The sequence below is a fragment of the Harpia harpyja genome, chromosome W (assembly GCF_026419915.1).
Source record: "Harpia harpyja isolate bHarHar1 chromosome W, bHarHar1 primary haplotype, whole genome shotgun sequence".
NCBI classification, from domain to species: domain Eukaryota; kingdom Metazoa; phylum Chordata; class Aves; order Accipitriformes; family Accipitridae; genus Harpia; species Harpia harpyja.
The window spans coordinates 4,131,894-4,157,149 of NC_068968.1; the positions used below are offsets into that span (position 1 = coordinate 4,131,894).

General features: G+C 44.0%; 1 protein-coding gene across 1 annotated transcript in view; it reads right to left on the reverse strand.

Moving 5' to 3' along the window:
• Nucleotides 1-7,367: 7,367 nt before the first annotated feature.
• The window catches only part of LOC128136028 (uncharacterized), a 28,175-nt gene continuing 10,286 nt past the window's right edge, over nucleotides 7,368-25,256 (reverse strand). The window contains exons 2-3 of the mRNA XM_052775120.1: nucleotides 7,623-7,826; nucleotides 7,368-7,476 (exon numbers count right to left, since the gene is read on the reverse strand). Coding sequence (XP_052631080.1) covers nucleotides 7,368-7,476; nucleotides 7,623-7,826 — 313 coding nt within the window. The remainder of the gene's footprint in view (nucleotides 7,477-7,622; nucleotides 7,827-25,256) is intronic.

Genomic DNA, 25,256 nt, shown 5'->3' on the forward strand with positions numbered 1-25,256 from the left:
ACAGGGGAAGCCTCCAGCAGCCCCCACAGAAGCCACCCCTGTAACCCCCCGCTACCAAAACCTTGCCACACAAACTCAATAAACTCCAAGCCAAATTACCACTGCTTCCAAAGCGTCCAATCGTGCTAGTATTTGTTGATCAATTTGTACCTGGGTATTCATTTCAGCTGTAACATTTTCTAATACATTAGCTACTGTGTGAGCAGTCTGAACGGATTTCGCAAGCGCCGTGGTAGCAACGGCGGCAGTAGCTGCAATAATGATAGCTGATATTATAAAGGCAATGAGCCACCCTATAAATCGTTTTGGGCGACTATTTGTCCGCTTTAAAAGCCTTGATAATTGACTTAATCCTGATTCCCCTGCCCACGATCTGGTCATATTTACAGGGATCCACAATTCAGCACAACGTCGCATTGGCACGATTACTGTAAGATTTAGTTCAGATATATTCTTATGAGTAAAACAGCTAAAATACCAAGGTTGACTCAGATTAGATTCAAAAGCATGGTTACGTAAAGCAATATCTACAGACTGAGCTGCTACAAAAACATAAGGTACATATCATCACCAAATCTTTGTGATTCTGTGTCAGGTTCAAACTATACAAGGAATCGTTCTTTTGATAATCACCATGAGCTATTTGTCATTTTATAAATGGCATACCTATCACCCATGACTTCATGAAAAAAGGTCCAGTATTATTATTATACTGAGCTTGTAATACTGGCCCAGACAATCCTCCCTCAGACCATTTCAGGGAATAAGTATGTGTGTCATTGACACGGATCCATCCTTTCTTTTCTTCTAGTGGGCCAGGAGGTGGTAACCATACCCCTCCCGTCCATTTTGTGTCATTACTAGAGACAGGAATCTCTGAATCCCACCATGTTACTGGCCTAAACGAGGGAGGGTCAGTAACATGGGCCCAATAAAAATGTTGCGCCTGAGCCATGGTGACTATGTAAAGAAAAAGGATCAGAATTCTTACAATACTGTTGCTGGCCACTATTGCCAGGTATGCTACAAAAGGTGTTCTTTGGAGTAGGAACCGCTCCTACACGTTGCATCATCACGCTAGCTTGTTGCTGCATTCTCTTCAAATCTCCCCATGTGATAGCTTTTTCATTCTCGATGTGCCGCTTCCTCCTCATTCGTTTCTCCTCTTTCAAATTCAGAGTCTTCATCTGCAGGATTGGGTTGTCCGAGTGGTTTCGCCAGCTCATGATAGGGTTTGACATGACGAGCGGGCAGCCACCTGGGTCCTGCTAGTAGAAGAACACATGCATACCCTCTTCCCCAAGTTATTAGCTCAATAGGACCAAGCCATGAGTTACTTACTAATGGATCTCGATATAATACTTTTGGTCGTTCTGTAAACTTCCCCTGTTCACCAGAGTAATGCTTTTCCATGGGTGTGACAGATTGTTGAGAATTCACATTTAAAAAATTTAAGGTATAAATTGCATTGTCTAATTGTTCCTGTGGGCTCATATTCCCCCTTTTTTGTTTTAACAGCATATTTTTTAAGGTCGCATGGCTGCGTTCAATTACACCTTGTCCTTGTGGGTTATAGGGTAGCCCTGTGACATGAGCTATACCCCATTGTTGCAGAAACAATTGTGTGCTTTTAGCGGTGTAACCAGGCCCGTTGTCTGTTTTTATCGTTTTAGGAACCCCGAGAATTGCAAAACAACGGGTCCAATGTTTTTTAATATCTTTTACTTTCTCCCCTGTGTGTGCAGACGCACACAGTGCTCCAGAAAAGGTATCTACAGATACATGTACATACTTAAGACGGCCAAAAGAATTTACATGGGTAACATCTGTTTGCCATATTTCATTAGCTTGTAGGCCTCGAGGTGTAACACCACCGGGAAAACTGTGTGGTGTCAGTCGCTGACAATCAGGGCAAGAGCGAATAATGTCCTTGGCTTGAGATAAAGAAATCTTAAATTGTTTGCTCAAGCCAGCAGCATTTTGGTGAAAAAAGGAATGAGATGCTCTCACATAATCAAATTGTAATACAGCTACGGTCAATGAATCTGCTATTGCATTACCTTTTGTCAAGGGTCCTGGTAAAGTGGTATGAGATCGAATGTGAACAATAAATAAGGGATGTTTTCGATGGGAAATCAAAGACTGAATTTGAAAAAGCAAATCAAACAACTCTCTGTCATTAATTTCTTTCAGAAAGACGTGCTCTGTAAACCATTTTCCTGTATGGACTTTCTTAATTCTTTAAAAACCTGATAAGACAAGCCATCGTGAACAGGGTTTTGATTTTGGTGAAATATTACAGGGAAAGCGAAAGTAGCAAGACCTCCTTGTGACATAGCCTCTTCCCTGCACCGCTATAAGGCAGGAGCCACAGGATTAGACAGGGGCATAGAGTTAGAGGGATTAGCAGGAGAAAGAGATACAGGCAGTGCAGCAAAGCCAGGTTCTAAGTTCTGCAAACCCTGGAGGGGGAGTACCGGGTGGTCGGGGTGTGTGGGGGGACGGCGGCAGCAGCGGCGAGGTGGGCGCAGAGGCCATGGGAAGCGGCAGCGGGGCGGTGGGGACCTGTATGCGGTGGTGGGGGCCGGCAACCCCACGGAGCCCGTGCTGCCTGCCCGCTGCCTGCCTGCCTGCCAGCGGGGTGTGTGCCTTAACGGTGGTGGTGTGGGCGGTGGTGGAGGTAATGGGGGGATATAAATCTGGTTCTTGTTTGGGGTCCACTGGAGCCGATGGAATAATATCATCAGAATTATGATTATTATCACCATCAGCCTCAGGTTTTTGTTCCGCATCAGTCTCAGAAGCCTTTAACGGTTGTAAAGCGGCAAAAAGGAATTTCCACGTTATAATAGCTGAATCAGGAATTGCAAGCCCTAGCTCCTTTCTTGTTTGCAAGTGCTCCCCCACTCTTTCCCAAAGCGTTATATCAAAGGTACTGTTCTGCGGAAACCAAGTACAATGTTCTTTTACCAAGAGCAATAACTGTTCTAGTTGCTTTTCAGTAAGCTTATATCCCGCTGTATGAACTATTTGTTGCAAAACCTTTAAGTATAAATGATGCTCTTGTGATACAGCTTGTCCCATCGTGCTATTCTACACAACCCCGTAGCTTTTCCGTTCAACAGATGCTACTGTTCCTTATTTTTAAGGAATTGTGGCCACAATTACTCACCCGTCGGGTTGCGGGTCGCCGGAAAGTTCCTCTGAGCTTTCTGCACTCCCCTGGAGCCTCACGCGGGGCACCAAAAATGCGGTGATGAGAGAGGCACTCAGGATGACAATGAGATGGTTCCGAAGCAATGGCAAAAAGACCTCTTTATTGTCTCTTACAGCATATTTTTATCTTACTAAAACAGGAGCGCATATCTGGCCCAGCTGGGATGTTTGCCAGTCCTCAGGACACTTAAAGATAAACACACGCTCCACACACATACTCGTGACTGTCTTCAGCCACATCTTCCCAGGCACACACCAGGCAGTCCTCCGACCTGACCTTGTAAAACTAGTTCTTCAGAGGCTTGGCAAACATGCAGCACAACAAGTTCTAACGTTCGCTCTTGATTCAAATGCCAGGTGTTCCGAGCTGCTCCCACACTGCAACTTTGTTTTCCTCCTTAAATATGTTATCACAGAGGCGCTACCACTGATTGGCTCGGCCTTGGCCAGCGGCGGGTCTGTCTTAGAGCCGGCTGGCATTGGCCCTGTCGGACATAGGGGAAGCTTCTAGCAGCTTCTCACTGAAGCCACCCCTGTAACACCCCCCCCGCTACCAAAACCTTGCCACACAAACCCAATACAACTGTAAAAGTGAAAATTGGGCTTGAGAAGTTACTTTTTCCTTCAGAAAGACCATAAATGAATTGAATTTGTCAAGCTAATGAAGAATCACAGATGCATACTTCAGTTATCCTTGACAAAATGCTTGTTAAAGAGTTAGCTAAGAAAATATATTTGGGGAACAACAGAGAATCTGTGAACACATTTCTCAGTCTATCCCAGCTTTCCTTAGGCTTCTTTCCCAAGAGGAAACTGGGAAGAGGTGCAAGCGCGAAGGCTGGTCGGATGGACCTATTGCTGCTGCTTGTCCCTCAGAGCAGCAGGAAGAGTTGGGGATCCTCTGCTCTGAATTATTCTTTTCCCTTTGTGAAAGCAGAGTGCAAATAGCTCCCTTTTTATAAACACAACTTCACAATGTGCAGTGTATGTTATTTTTCCCTTTTTTAAAGACGACAAACTTTCTCATCTTTGATCATTTGCAAAATCCATGTAAGACCCTAATCAGCACAGCATACCAAATCTATGTGTTGGAGACAAAGTTCATCACTACAGGGAAACAAACCCTTGGAAATTTTACTTTTGAGAGGTATTAAGAGATTTGGAGGTACCTAAACATTTAGAGTCCATTAATAGTATTGGCTCTGATTGACAGGTCTCATAATTATTTCTTTACTTCTCATTTATTTATTTTGATTTGTATAACCAATAAAGGAAGAACCTCTCCCTGTCCCTAGGCACTCCTCATAACTTTTAAGATAAGTGTCTTAAACTTCCCAAGCTTTACCAGACAAAGCACCAGCAACAATATTTATTCCCTCTTATGAATTTTTAAAGACTCCAGCTTAAATGCCCACCATTTATCCTTCTGAGAAGTTTTGCCTTCAAAATTCAGGAAACAGAGATGGGCCTTCTAGGCTTGACCTTCCTTTAGGCAAAACAAAAATATCAAACAATATAAAACTTTCCTAGCAATTCCTTCCCTCTGATGCAGGGCAAGGCTGATGGCACAAGCGGCTGGTACTGGTGGTGTCTGGTGGAGGGTCAGGCAGGTGGCAGGTCCTGCAGCTTTCCCCACCACAGGGGACTTCAGAGCTGCGGGAGCCACTGAGGCAAGCGGTAGAAACACCAAAGCAAAAACCTGCCCAGGATTTCACATGCACATTTAAACACCTGAATACTAGTATGCTAACTATTCCTTCAGGTTGTTAATTTGTATTGCATTAGTGAGTAGAGGTGCCTATTAGCATGTCAACTGTGAAAAACACCTGAGCTGAAGAATTTACTACTATAGTAAAGAAAGTGAATTGCAAAGAGAGGGAAAAGTAAGGAAACAGTGAGGGTCAGGGTAGTACATAGTACTTCCAGAGCATCTGCCTAACTGTTGCAAGGTGTTTTGTAGGTGCTGTGCTCTAAGTGGATTAAAAGGATAATTTAATTGAAATTACTGTTCTTTCTCCTTTCTCCTGCCTTCTTATCTCTCACAGACACAGGCAGTTTTAGCAGAGATTCATTACCTTTTCATACTTATATTTTTAAATATTTTCTTTATTAATTGTGTGTACATGAAATGCTAGAAGTTCCTTCTATATCTATAAAGACTTCCTTTTTTCAAGGACTGGATGTACAGTAAAAGGACATTCAGATTATTCCAATGTACTTCTGTGAGGATTTTTTTTTCCCGAAGGTATTATTCCTTAGTCAGAAAACCATTTATCTACTGCTGGCACACACACAACTTCTGAAATCCTTTGCTCTCATATTTTTATTAATTATTCTTCTTCATTGTCCTACAGCTCCTCTCCATGCAGCAGAAAGAAGGTGGCACTTCAATCTCAGCTGAACTTCTCTAACTTGCTGAAAGTTGCTCAAACAGCTTCTCCCAATAAAGAGAATTTCTAGATTTTATAGTGAGAAGTATTGGAGAACAGAGTTAAGGTGGTAACTAATAGATATTCTTCTCTTAGTGTTGCAATCCCTCTAGTGCGGGTGATGCACCATGTCCCAGATGGACTTACAACTTCAAGTGTGCATGCATGAAAGGCATTTCTCAAAATGGCTTTGCTTTTCCTGGAGGCAGTAGGGTTTCTAAGTACTTCATTTGCCCTCTGGGATGCCTTTAGTTTGGGTGATTAAGGATATCTGTCTCCACACAGGTTAAGAAAATTTTCAACCTGGAATCCCAAGTTTGTTTCCAGGGAAGAAGAACAATACAGAAGATCAGTTTGTATTTCTGATTCTCATTTGGAATGGAAAAAGTAGCTCCTGCTTTTCCTTCTCTTTCCATTAAAACTGTGGTGGTTTAGCCAACATTGTGACTTGCAAAACTTGCTACATCCCAGGGAAAGCCAAAACAGCGCTCGTGAAGGCTGGCTCTCTTGCATTCGGCACCAAGCCTCCCATCGACTTCAAAGGGGCGAGGATTTTACCCACTGTGTCTCCTCAGTCTATGTGTGATTCAAGCTATCATCCAGACCATTCACAAATGTCCCGCTGCCGCTTCTCTTTCAGCAGTGGAAAATTCTTCCAAAATTTAAATTCTAAAAATGGGACCGAGTTTTGCTGGCTTTTTCACTTCATATGGCTAGTGGAATAACACATCAATGCTCCTGTTTTTCAGATGGCATATGCTTAACATAACAGTGAGGAGACATTATCAGTCTATCTATCTTTAACAATTTAGCTGTGGCTGAATATGCTGTATCATTTCCACACAGAGATTTTCAACAAAATACTTATGCCTTGAATCAATATACATTTTCTTCCATTCGTAAATATGTATTGTCAGATTTTGATATGCTTATATATGTACACTTGCATAAATCTGTTGATTTACATAGAACTGTATCTCACCACACTTCAGTCCAGAAAGAATCTTGTTAAAACAAAAGGTTACTTAAAAATCTTCAGATTTAACCTGGCGCTTAAAATTATGCTAGTTAAGCCTAGAATCCAAAAAGCAGGTGCTGAAATCCTCTTTGTTAGACTACGACCATATGTAGGTGCTTGTGGTGGGTTAACCCTGGCTGGACGCCAGGTGCCTACCAAAGCCACTCTATCACTCCCCCTCCTCAGCTGGACAGGGGAGAGAAAATATAACAAAGGGCTCATGGGTTGAGATAAGGACAGGGAGAAATCACTCAACCAATTACTGTCACGGGCAAACCAGACTCAACTTGGGGAAAATTAACTTAATTTATTGCCAATCAAACCAGAGTAGGGTAATGAGAAATAAAACTCACTGGGTGGGGGGGAGTGAGTCAGCGGCTGCGTGGTGTTTAGTTGCTGGCTGGGGTTAAACCATGACAGTCAGGGAGGTTATTGCAAAGTCACAGGGCTATGCAGAGGAACAAAAGCCAGCCAATGCCCCTAAATGCCATCCCAGGAGCAGATGCCTTATCGGCTCCAGCTTTGTGGCAGTGGCCGAGCTCTCAGGTGGGCTGCCTGCACCTGACTGGCGGGATGGCAATGCGGCTGAGCTGGCCGGCTGGAGAGGTGCATGTTGGCACTTGAGAGGGGTTGGTGCAGATGTGGCTCCTGCCCAGGGCCCTGGGCCTTGACCCTGCTCCTTCCCCCCAAACCCCGTCTGTTGTTTAGGGCAGGTTCGCCCTCCCAAACACGTTGATGCCGTCCAGCCCCACCAGCGTACCGCTGAGAGGGGACAGGGCGGCACCGGTAGCAGCCCTGAGAGGTCTCAGGACCCTAGCCCCGCACCACAGGGAAGCGGCTGGGGGACAGCTCCCGGGCTCTGCTCGCCAGGGCTCGGGGAGGCGGGGCGTGCGTGCCCTCCCGCGGGGCGGGGCTGGGCGAGCTGGAGCTGAGCGGCGGCGGGAGGGCGGCAGGGATACGGTGGTGGCATGGCTTCGTCGCAAGGGAAGAACGAGTTGTGGTTCGCCGACTGGATGGCAGCTCTGCCCAGCAGCATCCACCGCACCCCGCTCACCAACCTGGCCATCCCAGGTAGGGCGCCCATGCCCGTCCCCACTCCCTGCTGCGGGGCCGACTCTCGCCCCTGCTCTTCCTGGCTGCGCCGGGACCGCTCCTCCCGTGGGCTAGGATGCGCCAGGGGAGAGGAAAGCGAAGTGTTTAACGGGTTTTACTTTCTTCATGCCGCTCGTCCCCGGCCAGACCGCTGAGGAGGCAGCGCGCCCCGGGCTGTGCTGCTGTGGCTCTCCTCTTGAAATATTTTATCGTGTTCCCGTGCGCTGCCTCAAATATGAGCGAGCGGGGCAGATGCCATAGAGAGGTGCCTGCAGGACGCGGTTCTTGCAGCCCCAAACTGTAACGAACTTGGAGGCGATGGTTGGCAGAGTGCACAGGCTGGATCTGTTATCTGTGTGGAAAAATAACATGTTCCTATACCGCTTTACTGGCAAAATAATACATTTACTGGACCTCATGTATGAGCAAAATACCACGTTCCTCATAAACTTGTGTCACGAGGTCAGGTCTGAAAATCTGAGCTCGGGGTGAAACCGGGGAAGGATGCAGAGCTGCCAGCTGTCATGAGGGTAGATAGACTGCACCAGTGTGCAACTTCATTTCTTGTTGCCTTCAGAAAACATTTGATCTCAATGCTAATTTAAGTAAGATAAGAACTGGCAGGTCACAGTGCTCTGACTGTGAACTCTTTCTTTCCCCCACTGCATTTTTTTCAGTAAGATATTAATTATAACTGTAGACTTAGGGAAAATACGTCAGAATCCAAAACATTAATTGTTTTGGATGATCCATGGATTGAGGGAGCACCTCATTTTGCAAGACTTCTTTACCAGCATCCTGTCCCCTCTGAGATATCTAACAGGAATGAGGTTTCAGAGATGCTGAGGCTGTAATGTCTCTTAAGCTCTTTATGAGAAATATTCACTTCTTACAAGTTTTGTGTAGCAGCTGCTTGTGTTACAGCAATTTTTATATCATTAGGTAAAGATTTTTTTTTTAGTCAATGTAATTGCAACAGCTATTTGCTAGAATGTGTCTTCTATAATTTTGTTTAAACATAGGTGTGGCCTTTTAAAATCATGCATCTCTTTCTTAGTCTCTTACAGTTTACAAAAGCTATGTCTAGTATTTTACTTGCTACCCTATTTTTTGCTATTGGTTGAATATATCCTGTATAAAATTGTGTCCCTCCAAGGCATAGGAATCCAGCATCTGTAACTGTTATGTCAAATCATGTTGGAGCTGTAAAAAGCTTTTGGTGTTAATAACTTTTCATTAACCCACAAACTGTGGAATGTTCTTACAGAATATTGGCTATGATGAGAAATGAGTCTGTCTGCAATTCATTGGGCCTTTACAGGTTAAATGTATTGTTTTAGAGACTTTTTCTTGGTTTTGAGAAGATCACTTTGGAAACTTTGGAAGTTTCTTCCCATATGACCACAGCTGAACATTAATGCTATATGTGAATAATAGCTATTAATACTATCCAAGTAGTTAATGTAAGGAATATGTAGAATCTGAAGCCTCATTTGTCAAATCTTCATAATTTTAACTTGTGAATTTTTAACTGGTTTGGAAACTAACATTTAGTTACTAATGTATTCATAGAATTACTGTCATATCTTGTAAATAGCATTTTCTTTACATTTAGTAAGAAAAAGAAAGGAAAAAAAGAAAAGAAGTTAACAGTAAACTTTTTTTTTTCCCCAGCAGGATTTAAACTTCACTTGCAGCAGTAGGAATACTGATTTTTGAACTTAATTCAGCAGGATAGAATTCCATTCCAGAACCTGAGTAACAGTCCAATGCTAATGTTGAAGAAAACAAACTACTAGCTTGAAAATATTAGAATGAATTTTACAAATTAATGTATCATCACTTATCCAATACAGAGGATGTTCCAGTATATTAGGGAAAAAATGTTGTTGTTTTATTAGAAATCATCAGTACATTTCTCATTGTTTAGAAGGAGTGCTTGGAACTGAGATGATACACTGTGTTGTCTTTGCACAGACATGCATGTAATATTTTAGCTGTTGCAGAGAGAGAAGCAAAAAACAGTATTCTGTCATGATCGTATTTAAACAATACTGTTGAAGGTAGTGTTCATATTATGTTTAAAAAAATGATAGAGCACATCTTTTTTTTATCATTTGTTAAGCTTATGCAGGCACAAATTTATACTATTTATCAGCACTTATGCTTCCATAGTCAGTGCCAGATTTGTTCACTCATTTCATTCTCTGCAGTTCAAGCCAGGTATTTTTGGTTTCTGAAGACCAGGAATCCAGTAGATGAGGCAGAGGTCTCTAATATAACTTCTGCCAGCTTTGTCAATCAGAAACTTTTCCATTTGGATTTCTTCCAAATACGAGGATCATTCCTTATACCATGATGTTTTCTTCTTTTATCGTGCTGTCTGTCTATGTTCTCTTGCACTGCAAATGGCAGATTTTCCTCATGTGAAGGATACCAGTGGCAAATAATAGTATATGCTATTTGGAAACAAAATAATCTCTTAGCTTCCAGAAAATACCACGCATATTTAATCTTCTATTGCTATGACAATTAGAACAATGAAAGGATATATGCTTAAGATTTCAGCCCAAGGTGTATGTCTCCTAGCGTTTGTAAACTGCCTCTTATGTTAAAAGATCTGCGTGGCTAAAGTCACAACAGTCTGGCTTAGAAAAAGGTGGAGGATTGTGGATTTTTTTTGTTGTTGTTGTTTGGGGGGGTGTCTTATGGTAGTTGGTAAAGTGTAGTTTTGTTGAATGCCCATGCCTCTCTGACCAGGATAAGAAATAGTTTTTTGTAGATAATGTACATTTATAGAACGGAAATCTTTGTGCCCCCAAATTGAGGATAGAAGGTGAGGTATAGAGAGTCTATGTATTCTGCTGTATTAATGCTGTCGTCTTAATCTGGGTTGAGGACATGAGCAATGCAGTAAAATAGATGTCAGTAGGCAGCATTTCCTTATGAATTGACCCACTTACTGATCAATTAACCTTATCTTATTGACAATCTGTAAATATGTATCTAGTTTTCTATCAGTCTGAGTTTTTATACAAATAATGTTGCCTTTTCCCCAAGCCTCTGAGAAGACTTTAAGAATAATTTACAATGAAAGAAAGTATTTTCCTCCCCAAGTAACTAATCCCTCCACCAAAATTGGTGCTAGCCTAAGATCTGCCATATGAGCAATCCTGATGTGTGCTAGGGACATGTCTGTCATTCATATAGTGTAGCTAAAATCTTCTGAATTAATTTGAGACCCAAAATATCCCGAGTGCATAATTTTGACAGTTGGGATTCTTCAGGCTTTTGTTTCATATGAGGGATTTATACTTTCTTTGAGCAGATGAAACCTTTGGCCTCAGCATGTGCTCTTGTCGTCTGAGGATTCACTGTGAGCAATACAATTCTCAGTGAAAATTATTTTCACAGTGATACCAGCTTGGCAGCTGTGTTTGCTTAATGTAGTTCCTTATGAGGAATGCACAGGACCTGACTGGCTTCTTTTGTTTCTCAGATGGGATTTTTTTTCTATTTTGACCTATAAAGTTCTTTGTCCATCGGCCAGAAAGCAATTACTAGACACAGCAGAGCTAAATTTGGCTCATTTTAAATAAGAAGCTGCGGGCAGGTGGAATTTTTTTACACTACCCATCTTTTTCAAGTCTTAGAGCCTCTTTCTACTTGTATTTCCCACTCTTCCACCATCATCATGCTTTGAAAAGAAAGAGCAAGACCTCATAGAGAATTAGCTTACAAAAAGGGAGGATGTGTGTCAGTGTCAAAGATGTATTAAGAGATGGAAGATGGTATGGGGAGACTTGGGAAAAGCATGCATGTTATCGTAGCTAGAATATTTTAGCCATTTTGTGAATGACAGCACTGCTGAAGTAACATAACAGCTTTGTTTCAAATGATATTTTAAATTCTTGTCTTTCATTGTAATGCCTTGCAAATGTTCAAGTCATTACTTCTTGGGTGGACACTTCTCATTCTCAGCCCCACCAGAAACTTCTTTCATCTTAAAAATGGCTAAAAATACTTCCTTGTCGGTTACATAGATACACAACATTTTCACTGTTTAAATGTTATTAGGGAGCTCTTTAATTTTGAACTTGAATAGCTGATAAATTGGATGTTCTTAGAGTGAAAGAGTGATTGTCTTTGGGAAGCACTTGGGACCTGTTTCATCCTTATCTGTCCACTAGCGGTCAACAGAGTACCTCCGCTTTGCTTGCCAGGATCCGATTCTGTACAAAATTAGCTCTGCTTAGAACCATAAACTGATAATGCAGGTAAACTTATAAGCTTATAATGCAGGTTGCCCACTTAGCTTTTGGCATGCACGTAAATATCTGGAAGAACTGTTTCTTTCTCCAGTGCACCCTGTACTCTTTCAGTGGTGTTCTACCTGAAATAAGTACTTTATGCTTTATTTTCTGTTCAACAAAATGAATGAAGATCTTCATAACTGACTCTCCTAACTTTTTTTTTTTGATAGCTGTCATCTTCCTTGGTGATGAGCTTCTTTTTACGTCGCTTTTATCCATAAAACAGTCTCTCACTGGCCCTGCACATGCTAATGTGTCATTTCCAACCCTTTCAGAAATATTTGTGATACAGTTTCCTGTGGCATTCACCATTAATTTCCCCTGCCATTACATGTTTCTAGCATGCACAGAATGAAGCTGTTTGGTTCCTCATACTGCCATAAAAATCAAACAGTTCAAGCCCTTCAGTTACTTGCCCATCTGCTACAAGAAGTAATTTGAAACCGCTTTTGCTTGGCTTCCCAACAGGAGCTATTTATTTAATCCAGCAATCTCTGTCCACTCTGTCTCCTGTGGCTTAGTTCCAGCAGAGCTGGCTTCTCTGACCTCCCTTGTCACACCATGGCAGGTGTGACAGAGGAAATGGCTTTATTGCCATCTGGAACTATTTCTCTTTCCACCTCATTGAATTTCTGTTTCGCTTCATCTCTTAGCCAAAAACTTCTTTACTGTTCTGTGTATCCAAACTGCCCTTACCTTCTGACAATTTTTAACTCTGCATGTATTTCATGTTTGGTAACTTTCTACAGTTCTTACTATAGTGCAACTTGTACTGTGTATTTCACACAAAATGATACTTGCTTTGAAGATGCTCAGACACACTCAACTGTGCAAGTAATTAAAAATGCAGGTGCAAAGTAGACAAAGTTATGAAAACTATAACTTTAAATAGAGGGCTTAGCCCTCATAGGGGGTTTATTGTATTTAAAAGAAGAAATGCAATCTCTTCTACTACTCTGCATAGAGATATTAATTAAAATTTTAGCTACTTAATTAGATATTGGTTATATATCTTTAATACATACTTTTCAGATTTAGCAAATAGATTTGTGTTTAACAGTTCTGCTCTTCAAAGAGCAGCCAGTTCCAGGGAGAATAACCTCCATGCCCATCTTGTCCTTTCTTCAAAGTAGGTACAAATTATAGGTGCTTAATTTGTGAACAGATCTGCTTGTGCAATCCTTACAGTAAAGCCCATGGGACACTGCAAATAATATAATTTGGAAGAAAGGTGGTTCAAAATCTGAAAGTTTGTATTTTAATCTAAACTTTTGCAAAGTTGAATGTTTTTTTATTTGACCTACTGTAGCATACCTTGGTTTCATCTTAACTTTTCCATTATTTTGAACAGCTGTATAGTATCAACTAGTAACTGTACAGAAATACTGAAATGCTGGGGTAAATCAGTGTAAACAAATGCAATGAAACGCTTCTTTTCCCTTCTCAAGTAGCTTGCCAGAAATGGGAATTGCTAGGGCTTTCCTCTGGGGTATTTCAGTGATGAATAGTTTGTGCATTTATTTTCATGTATATATGCTTCTGATAGAAAACTGTACTGGTGCTGTGTATGTTTGCACAGCTAGACCACTTGAGGTCATATTTCACGTTTTCATAGTAAGGGTTCAGTTTCCTTATTGGATATAGATAGGTAGCAAAGAAATAGTTTGTGGTTGGATAATCTGGAGTTCTGAAATAATTTAATTTTTTTCTACCAGTGGTTACATGGTAGAACAGCTAAACAACAAAAATATAAATAGCACTTTATAATACCAATAGTAACCCCTCCCTAAATTGTCATCTGTCCAGAATGCATGAGGCAAAGCTGAGGATCTTTCTTCCCTTGTAGATTAGTGCCTGGTAGATAATGGAGCCTAAATGCTGAAAGGTGCTGAGTGCTGCCAGCTCCCCTGGATGCTGAGGGTCCTCAGTCTTTCATCAACTCGGGTCCAACTATCCAAAGAGAATCTTCACTGTGTGATGTTCCTACATTAGCAAAATGTCATAGCCACTTAAAAGTTGTTTTTCTCAAAGTGAAATGGAATATGTTGTTCCTTTCTTTTAGAAAAAGGCAGAATCTGTACTTCTATCTAGTTTAAAGCCATCTCACAGTTTTCACCATGATCTAATTTAAAACAAGTCACTGGAACACTTTTCAGATGCTTTGCCACCTTTTAAAACATCTCTGTTCATATTAAATGAAGGTTAATCTTTGCTTCATCTAATCTCTTATCTGTTTAGCTCACATACTTCATGCTTAAATGCTTCATCTTAGTGTTTCAACTATGAAATAAGATATTCCAGAATAGCTAGAAAAAGAGAAAGGGAGGGGAAAAAAATGCATTTCCTTAGCTGTGGTTCCAGGCTTAGCTCCTGTGGTAGGTTGACCCTGGCTGGATGCCAGGTGCCCACCAAAGCTGCTTTATCACTCCCCTCCTCAGCTGGACAGGGGAGAGAAAATATAACAAAAGGCTCATCAGTCAAAATAAGGGCAGGGAGAGATCACTTGCCAATTACCATCATGGGCAAAACAGGCTCAGCTTGGGGAAAATTAACTCAATTTATTACCAATCAACCAGAGTAGGGTAATGAGAAATAAAACCAAATCTCAGAACACCTTCCCTCCACCCCTCCCTTCTTCCCAGTCACAACTTCACTCCCGGATTCTCTACTTCCTCCCCCCCGAGCGGCGCAGGGGGACGGGGAACGGGGGTTGTGGTCAGTTCATCATACATTGTCTCTGTCGCTCCTTCCTCCTCAGGGGGAGGACTCCTCATACTCTTCCCCTGCTGCAGCGTGGGGTCCCTCCCACGGGAGACAGTCCTCCATGAACTTCTCCAACATGGGTCCTTCCCACGAGCTGCAGTTCTTCACGAACTGCTCCAGCATGGGTCCCTTCCACAGTGTGCAGTCCTTCAGGAGCACACTGCTCCAGCGTGGGTCCCCTGCGGGGTCACAAGTCCTGCCAGAAAACCTGCTCCATGGGCTCCTCTCTCCACAGATCCACAGGTCCTGCCAGGAACCTGCTCCAGCGCGGGTTTCCCACGGGGTCACAGCCTCCTTCGGGAACCCACCTGCTCCGGCGTGGGGTCCTCCATGGGCTGCAGGTGGATATCTGCTCCACCATGGACCTCCACGGGCTGCAGGGGGACAGCCTGCCTCACCATGGTTTTCCCCACGGGCTGCAGGGGAATCTCTGCTCTGGCGCCTGGAGCACCTCCTCCCCTTCCTTCTTCACTGACCTTGGTGTCTGCAGAGCTGTTTCTCTTACGTATTCTCACTCCTCTCTTCTGGCTGCTGCTGTGTGTTTTGGGTTGGGTTTGGGTTTGTTTTTTTTCCCCTTCTTAAATATGTTATCCCAGAGGTGCTACCACTGTCACTGATTGGCTTGGCCTTGGCCAGCAGTGGGTCCATCTTGGAGCTGGCTGGCATTGGCTCTATCGGACATAGTGGAAGCTTCTAGCAGCTTCTCTCAGAAGCCACCTGTCGTGGTTTAACCCCAGCCAGCAACTAAGCACCACGCAGCCACTCACTCACTTCCCCCCCACCCAGTGGGATGGGGGAGAAAATCGGGAAGAGAAGTAAAACTCGTGGGTTGAGATAAGAATGGTTTAATAGAACAGAAAAGAAGAAACTAATAATGATAATGATAACACTAATAAAATGACAGCAGTAATAATAAAAGGATTGGAATATACAAATGATGCACAATGCAATTGCTCATCACCCGCCGATCGACGCCCAGCTAGTCCCCGAGCGGCGATCCCTCTGCCCCCACTCCCCCCAGTTTATATACTAGATGTGACATCCCATGGTATGGAATACCCCGTTGGCCACTTTGCGTCAGCTGCCCTGGCTGTGCCCCATCCCAACTTCTTGTGCCCCTCCAAGCTTTCTCGCTGGCTGGGCATGAGAAGCTGAAAAAATCCTTGACTTGAGACTAAACAGTACTTAGCAACAACTGAAAACATCAGTGTGTTATCAACATTCTTCTCATACCAAACTCAAAAACATAGCACTGTACCAGCTACTAGGAAGACAATTAACTCTATCCCAGCTGAAACCAGGACACCACCCCTGTAGCTCCCCTGCTACAAAAACCTTGCCACACAAACCCAGCACAGCTTTCCTCTGTATGTGACACTTAGGATGTTTCAAATGATTGGGATGCATGACACATACTGCTGCTATGAAGGCAAAAACCTATCCAGGACGTTTATTGGGTTATAATTTTTGATTGTGATTTAAAAAAGCTAAGATAAAGGGCACTGAACTAACCTGACTTTTAAATAAATTCTATAGCTTTTTTTTTAGAAAATGAAACCCATTGAGATGAATAGTATGCTTTCTGCTTTACATTGTTGTCATACTACCATCCACAATGCGTTAATGGCTTGGCAGAAGATTGATTTTAAAATCTTATTAAACATTTGGCATGTATTTATATTTTGGCAGCCATGCAACCTGGTTCTATAACTACAAAAGGTTACTAAACTGGGACTTAAGTGAGAGTAGGCAAAATGTTTAATATTTGAGTTACATGTAGTGCAAGATAATCAAACTGTTGGCTTACAGTCTCAAAATGTTTGTTTGTTGTTTTTGCTAAATCCTTTTGTTAAAACTTTGTATTCTTCAAAAATACGAGCTTCAAACTAGTCTGGATGTTCACACCAAAGCCAAATTATATGTTTGTACATCTTCTGAACCAGCATGTGACTGGAATTGTTTTCTGATGTTTCACTCGGGCGCCTGCTACTAAAGGACAGAAGAGAAATGGAGAAGGTTTAGTCATTTTTATTATCTGTGAGACTGCTGTATAATCTTAAGAAAGCTGTTAGAAGTCTCTGCCGTGTTTTCTTCATCTGTAGACTGGGGCTGGTAATCTCAGGAAGACCACTGATACTGAGGCTGGCCTTGCTTTTAGGAGGAGAGCTTGGTTAGGAAGCGTGCTCCATGGGTTGTGGAACATTTCACTGACCCCTAGACAGTGCTTTGGGAGAAAGGCTGTTTGTTTTACACTGCAAAGCTCACATAAGCTTTTGGTGGAGTGCGGCACTCCGGTCATGTAAATGCCACTCAGCACTTGCTCTGTCAGCAGAGGGGAATTTGTTTGAGTAGGTACTGGTTCTACTTGCTAGCACAGGAATCCCAACATGTTTGTTATTTTAGGATTACTCTTATTTCTTTCTGCTGAAGCCCTTAAATTTTGCAAGACTGTTAGTTCCAACAGTGTAGATCATGTTCACAAATACTGTCTCAGAAGCCATGCAAGCCGGTGAGGTCGTGTTCCTTATATCTCACGTACACAGATGCCTGTTCCCATCATGTGATCCAAAAAAGTGAGTCTTTTGCATTGGTTCCCTCAGACTTGAAGTGTCTGCTTTGACATCTCAAAATTGGCTTATCTATGTATGACAGATCAGGAGATCACTTTGAAGCTACTGCAGAAGGCATCTGCCTCCAGCTTTTTCCATTGCTGGAAAGCAATGAGGACTGCATTGGAGGTCCGTATTGCACTGCAGTTGAAGTGAATCATTAGTTAGTTAGCTTCATCCAGCCCCAGCTCATCCCAGCTGGTTTTGAACAGAAATTCCTGTTATCTTCAGCCACAAAAAGAGGGAAGGTGTGGACTGAAAGTTCTCCTGGAGGCAAAGATCTAACTTGGACACTGAATAGCAGATGCTGTGGATTTGTCTGCATTCATCTCTGTATCCTCACTGCACTAAAAGTGCTTTTTGAGAGTTGCATTGTTTCCACAGGTGTGTGCTGGAATTAGCTGTGCTTGCTGCTTGTGTGTAATGGGCCTCCTCCTGCCACAGGAGTCAGCAGTGTATTTTTTTTTTTTTTTTGTCAACAAACTGCATGTTTAAATTCAGGACTATTTAGGCCATTTAAGTATGTGACTCCAGATCTGAAATTTTCTGTTTCAGGCAATGTTTGTGACTTGTTGGGTTTTTTTGTTGGTTTTTTTTTTTAATGCTTCAACTTTCCCCCCAGTTGGTATAGTTCTCTCACCATCTCTAGGGTTGAAGTAGAGGCTTTTCCAATGGCACAGAGATGCTCAGTTTTGATGAACTTTAATCTTCAAAGCATTGCTCAGTTGAAGTTCTGGCTTACCCTACTTCCAATGCAAAATTGATAGCCTTTACACTTACCAGTAGGAGAGTTTGTCTCAAGAGTCCTGTCTGGGATGGAAACAGGGAGCATGTGTATTTTGACCTTCTAGTCATGCTTTGAGGCTAATCTAGTAGTGCAGGCTCTTGGTGTGAGAGGGAGCTGGACTTGTGCTGTTAGCCAAGTGTTATTTAGCGCATGTGCCTAGTGAGTGTTTTGAGAAACATTTTATAAGTTGACAACAATAAATAAGGAGAAATCAAGCCAGCTTCAGTAATTTTTGGATGTAGCTGTCTTATAGAGGAAACAAGCCAAGGGACACGAACAGTGTGTGTACAGATGAATGCTGTTGTTTCTAGTGTGCAAGAAGCAGGATTCCCTTTAGAAATCACAGTGTTGGAATATGGAGAAAACTGGGATTTCTAAGGTCAGTTTTAATGAACCAGCTGTCAATGATGCAGGCTCTTCTGGCTGGAAATGATCTGAGTATGAACTGATAAAACCAGACACTGACTTGTTTGAGAGCTTGGGTTGGTATGGTACTGGTACTGAGGAGAAGTGGTTTGCTTTTGTGCCATTATGTATTTGATCCTGTCACATCCTCCTGCTCTGCAGGGATCAGAACAAGTCACTGAAAGATTGGCTGGTCTGGTCCATCTTATGATTTCAATTCCTAGCTCTTTAGTAGTGTACTTCCTACACCACAAAATTCTTACAGTTTCCTCTGAGGCTACATCCTTTATAAAAACAGGAGTAATTGACCATCCAGTCAATTCCTTATCCACCGAGTGGTCCATCCATCAAATCCATGTCTCTCCATTTTAGAGACAAGGATGTTGTGCAGGACAGTATCAAGTGCTTTGCACAAGTCCAGGTAGATGACAGCTGTTGTTCTTCCCTTATCCACCAACGCTGTAACCCTGTCGTAGAAGGCCACCATAGTGTTCTCCTCTATCCTTCCAGTTGCAGGGAATGATGAGGGAAGAAACAGGAAGACCCAGCAGATCAATATCTGGCTCCAAGACTGGTGTCACTGGCAGAATTTTGGGTTTTTTTGATCATGGGTTGGTCTACACGACACCAGGCCTGCTAGCGACAGATGGGGCACACCCGTCTCAAAATGGGAAAAGGATCTTTGCACAGAAGTTAGCAGGGCTCATTGAAAGAGCTTTAAACTAGATTTGAAGGGGGAAAGGTATAAAACCAGGCTCACTAGAGATAAGCCTGGGGGCGGCATGCCAATGTTTGAGGGACGGTGTGCTGGTGAGGTCCTTCAGTCTGCTCCACGATGTGCTGAGTACACTGGAGCACATTTGAAATGTCCCTGTACTAACGCGCGCAACACCTTAGCCATCTTGGTGGGGGTAGGGGATGGAGATCCACGCGGCAGCAAAGACGCAAGGGTTGTCGACACATTAGAAACCATGGAAGCACCTGAGAACAGTCACATAGGAGTTAGGGCTTCTCCCCCAAAAAAGGTGGCGGGATCAATAGCCCAAATGAAGTGCATCTACGCCAATGTACGCAGCATGGGCAACAAACAGGAGGAGTTGGAAGCCATTGTGCAGCTGGAAAACTATGATATAGTTGCAGTCACGGAAACATGGTGGGATGACACACAACTGGAGTGCTGCAATGGATGGCTATAAGCTCTTCAGAAGGGACAGGCAAGGAAGGAGAGGCGGTGGGGTAGCCCTGTATGTTAGGGAGTGTTTTGACTGTCTAGAGCTTGACGATGGTGATGAAAGGGTCGAGTGTTTATGGGTAAGAATTGGGGGAAAGGCCAACAAGGCAGATATAATGGTGGGAGTCTGTTATAGACCACCCAGCCAGGATGAAGAAGCAGATGAAATATTCTATAAGCAACTGGGAGAAGTCTCACGATCGCTAGCCCTTGTTCTCATGGGGGACTTCAACTTACCAGATGTCCGCTGGAAATACAATACAGCAGAGAGGAAACAGTCTAGGAGGTTCCTGGAGCGTGTGGAAGATAACTTCCTGACACAGCTGGTGAGTAAGCCAACTAGGGAAGGTGCCCTGCTGGACCTGTTGTTTGCCAACAGAGGACTTGTGGGTGATGTGATGGTTGGAGGCCGTCTTGGGCACAGTGATCATGAAATGATAGAGTTTTCGATTCTCGGAGAAGTAAGGAGGGTGGTTAGCAGAACAGCTACCTTGGACTTCTGGAGGGCAGACTTTGGCCTATTCAGGGGCCTGGTTGACAGAGTCCCTTGGGAGGCAGTCCTGAAGGGCAAAGGAGCCCAGGAAGGCTGGACATTCTTCAAGAAGGAAATCTTAAAGGCACAGGAGCAGGCTGTCCCTATGTGCTGAAAGGCGAGTTGGCAGGGAAGAAGAGCAGCCTGGCTGAACAGAGAGCTTTGGCTGGAACTCAGAAAAAGAAAAAAAAAAAGAGTTTATGACCTTTGGAAGGAGGGGCAGGCAGCTCAGGAGGACTACAAAGATGTTGTGAGGTTATGCTGGGAGAAAATTAGACGGGCCAAAGCCCAACTAGAACTTAATTTGGCTACTGCGGTAAAAGACAATAAAAAAATGTTTCTATAAATACGTTAACAACAAAAGGAGGGCAAAGGAGAATCTCCATCCTTTATTGGATGCAGGGGGAAACATAGTGACAAAGGATGAGGAAAAGGCTGAGGTACTTAATGCCTTCTTTGCCTCAGTCTTTAATAGTAAGACCAATTGTTCTCGGGGTACCCAGCCCCCTGAGCTGGAAGACAAGTGATGGGGAGCAGAATGAAGCCCCCATAATCCAAGGGGAAATGGTTAGCGACCTGCTACACTGCTTAGACACACACAAGTCTATGGGGCCGGATGGGATCCACCCAAGGGTACTGAGGGAGCTGGCGGAAGTGCTCACCAAGCCACTTTTAATCATTTAGCAGTCCTGGCTAACTGGGGAGGGCCCAGCTGACTGGAGGTTAGCAAATGTGATGCCCATCTACAAGAAGGGCCAGAAGGAGGATCTGGGGAACTACAGGCCTGTCAGTCTGACCTCGGTGCTGGGGAAGGTTATGGAGCAGATCACCTTGAGTGCCATCACATGGCACGTACAGCACAACCAGGTGATCGGGCCCAGTCAGCATGGGTTTATGAAAGGCAGGTCCTGCTTGACTAACCTGATCTCCTTCTATGACAAGATGACGCGCTTAGTGGATGAGGGAAAAAAATGTTGTTTACCTGGACTTTAGTAAAGCCTTTGACACTGTTTCCTACAACATTCTCCTGGAGAAACTGGCTGCTCATGGCTTGGACGGGTGTACTGTTCACTGGGTAAAAAAACTGGCCAGATGGCCAGGCCCAAAGACTTGTGGTGAATGGAGTTAAATCCAGTTGGTGGCCGGTCACAAGTGGTGTTCCCCAGGGCTCAGTATTGGGGCCAGTTCTGTTTAATATCTTTATCAATGATCTGGATGAGGGAATCGAGTGCAGCCTCAGGAACTTTGCAGACAACACCAAGTTGGGCGGGAGTGTCGATCTGCTCGAGGGTAGGAAGGCTCTACAGAGGGATCTGGACAGGCCGGATCAATGGGCCGAGGGCAATTGTATGAGATTCAACAAGGCCAAGTGCCGGGTCCTGCACTTGGGTCATAACAACCCCATGCAACGCTATAGGCTTGGGGAAGAGTGGCTGGAAAGCTGCCTGGTGGAAAAGGACCTGGGGGTGTTGGTCAACAGCTGGCTGAATATGAGCCGGCAGTGTGCCCAGGTGGCCAAGAAGGCCAATAGCATCCTGGCTTGTATCAGAAATAGTGTGGCCAGCAGGACGAGGGAAGTGATCGTCCCTTTGTACTCGTCACTGGTGAGGCTGCATCTCGAATACTGTGTTCAGTTTTGGGCCAGACATTGAGGTGCTGGAGCGTGTCCAGAGAAGGGCAACGAAGCTGTTGAAGGGCCTAGAGCACAAGTGTTATGAGGAGTGGCCGAGGGAACTGGGGTTGTTCAGTCTAGAGAAAAGGAGGCTGAGGGGAGACCTTATCGCTCTCTACGACTACCTGAAAGGAGGTTGTAGCGAGGTGGGTGTTGGTCTCTTCTCCCTAGTAGCAAGTGATAGGACAAGAGGAAATGGCCTCAAGTTGCAGCAGGGGAGGTTTAGATTGGATATTAGGAAAAATTTCTTCACCGAAAGGGTTGTCAAGCATTGGAACAGGCTGCCCAGGGAAGTGGTTGAGTCACCATCCCTGGAGGTATTTAAAAGACATGGGGGGGGAGGTGCTTAGGGACATGGTTTAGTGGCGGACTTGGTAGTGTTAGGTTAATGGTTGGACTCGATGATCTTAAGGTGTGAGAGACTGAAAGAGTTAATGTCTCAAACATTGTGGTGGGGCAAGTTCTGCATAACAATGAACGGCAGGTGAGAAGCCAGTTAGCAACAGGACATGGAGGGAGTGCTGGAGGATGTGCAATTCCGTGTTCTGATACGCTGAGCAGGGCAGCTCGCCATGCATGGCCAAAGATCAAACAATGGTCATACCTGCAGGGAGGGAGAAGTTACTCCCCAAATGACCCCCAAGCCCACCGACCCATTTCCCGAAGGTTCTGAAAGCACAAACCGTGCATGACACCTAATTAGCCTAATGAGTTTGAGTGCCTGCCCGAAGGAGGGGCAAGGAGATTATAAAAGGACACTAATGGAAGCCTCATGTGGGCACGCCCTCCGGAACTGGACCTCTAGACTGGCTGGACCAAGGCTGCACCCAGGACTGGTGAAATCTTTCTCTTTTCTCTCTCTCTCTCTCTTTCTCTTTTTTCCCCACAATCCCTCCACCTCATCCCTTTAAGACATAAAACCGTTGACCAAGTCTGGGACTAAGAGTGGATCTTGCTGCCCCTAGGCTCCTCTCTGAGAAGGAGTCTAGAAAGCAAGGGGATCCACTCTGAACCTTGTGACTCAACGGGAGGGCTCTCCTTATTTTCTTTCTGTATTGGTATATATGGTTACCACGTGTTACACGATTTACTGATGTAGTTTCATGCCAATTCTTGTTGTGAGAAACCACACCACCTACTGTTATGCCTTCCAAGTTCAGTTTGCTTCTGCCATGAACAAAACGTTTAACTGATTGTTTGGTGTCACTGCACCTTAATTTAGCCTGAGGGAATTCCGAATTCACCACGACCCCTCCCTGGTCTGTCCAACATGGGTTGTGACATAAGGGTCTTTTCCAACCTAAATGATTCTATGATTCTATATAGCGTCTGGGATCCAGCTGATTAACAAAGCTGGTTTTAGTTGTGTGAGGCCAGAGCTAGAAGCCAGAAAATGTATAAAGGATAATAAGCAGCTTAGTCTCTCTCTATTGTGAGATGAAGCAGTTATTGCAGAGGAGCTAGTGGGTGTTTGATGACCCTAGACCGGCACAGGCTGTGGTCCAGGCACTGGGCTGTCCTTGGCTCTGGTGTTTTGGTTGGGGTTTTTTTGTTCCTGCTATTCAGAGTGACCACTGCTTGGCCTGAGGCTGCTGTATACTTTTTACCAGTCTCCCCAAAAGAAAAATTATAGTTTCTGACCCCAATCAGATACTTTCCACACATCAGTGGAATAGCATGAAGGTATCAGAGAGTGAGCATGGTGGCTTGAGCCTGTGTACTGGTTTTGGCTGTTGATAACACACTGATGTTTTGGTTACTGCTGAACAGTGCTTACACAGGGTCAAGGCCTTTTCTGCTTCTCACACCACCCCACTGAGACAAGGGGAGTCAAGAGAATCTCAGTAGACATAATAAGGGGGGATGAAGGTTGATGTTTCCCACTATTGCCCTGGGAATATTAGCACAAAACCTGGGTCCATATCGACGGGCAGTTGCCTACCTCTCTAAGCAGTTAGACACGACTGCAAAAGGTTGGCCTGGATGCCTGCGGGCGGTTGCAGCTGTGATACTGAACATACAGGAAGCCCGAAAGTTTACTCTGGGCCAGAAAATGACTGTTTTGGTGTCTCATACAGTATCAGCAGTACTGGAAGCAAAGGGTGGGCATTGGCTCTCTCCACAAAGATTCCTGAGATATCAAGCTATATTGGTAGAGCAGGATGATGTGGAGATTGTAGTCACTAACATTGTCAACCCAGCTTCTTTTCTCAGCAGGAACACAGGAGAACCGGTACATCATGACTGTTTGGAAACCGAAGCAACATACGCCAGTCGCCCAGACCTGAAAGACAGCCCCATGGAAAACGGGGAAACTTGGTTCACAGACGGAAGCAGTTATGTCCTAAATGGTAATCGACATGCGGGATACGCCATCACCACCAGCCAAGAGGTAATAGAATCAGGGGCTTTGCCCATGAACACCTCCGCACAGAAGGCAGAAATAATTGCTCTAACCCGTGCCCTGGAATTGGCCCAGGGCAAAGTTGTGAACATTTATACAGACTCAAAATATGCCTTTGGAGTTGTACACGCACACGGAGCAATTTGGAAGGAGAGAGGACTATTGAATTCCCAGGGGAAAAATATCAAACACGCAGAAGAAATTCTGAAGTTACTGGAAGCTGTCCAGCTCCCTAAGAAAGTAGCAATTATGCATATTAAGGCACACCAGAAAGTGAGCTCAGATTTGGAAAGAGGGAATGAGCTGGCAGACAGAGAGGCAAAACAAGTGGCCAAAACAAAGGTAAAAACAGAAGGGGCCTTAATTCCTGATAGGCAGATTTCCCTAGAAGGTAAGCCAGAATACACCAAGGAAGATCAGAAGCTCATTACGGATTTAGAAGGGTCATATAATGAAGAGGGGTGGGCTCATACCCCACAAGGAAAGCTAATCGTTCCCTCTTGCTTACTGTGGCATTTGATACGGGAGGAGCATAGGAAAAGACATTGGGAGACAGAGGCTCTGTATAAACATTTGATAAGGGAAATTGTGGCTAGAAATTTATACACCACGGTGAGACAGGTGACTCAACAGTGTGATCTTTGCCTCCAGACTAATCCTAAGAATACCCCAAAGCCAGAAATGGGCCAGATTGGAAAAGGCAATGGGCCTGGACAACAATGGCAAATTGATTTTACAGAACTTCCAAGAAAAGGGGGGTATTGATATTTATTGGTATTAACTGA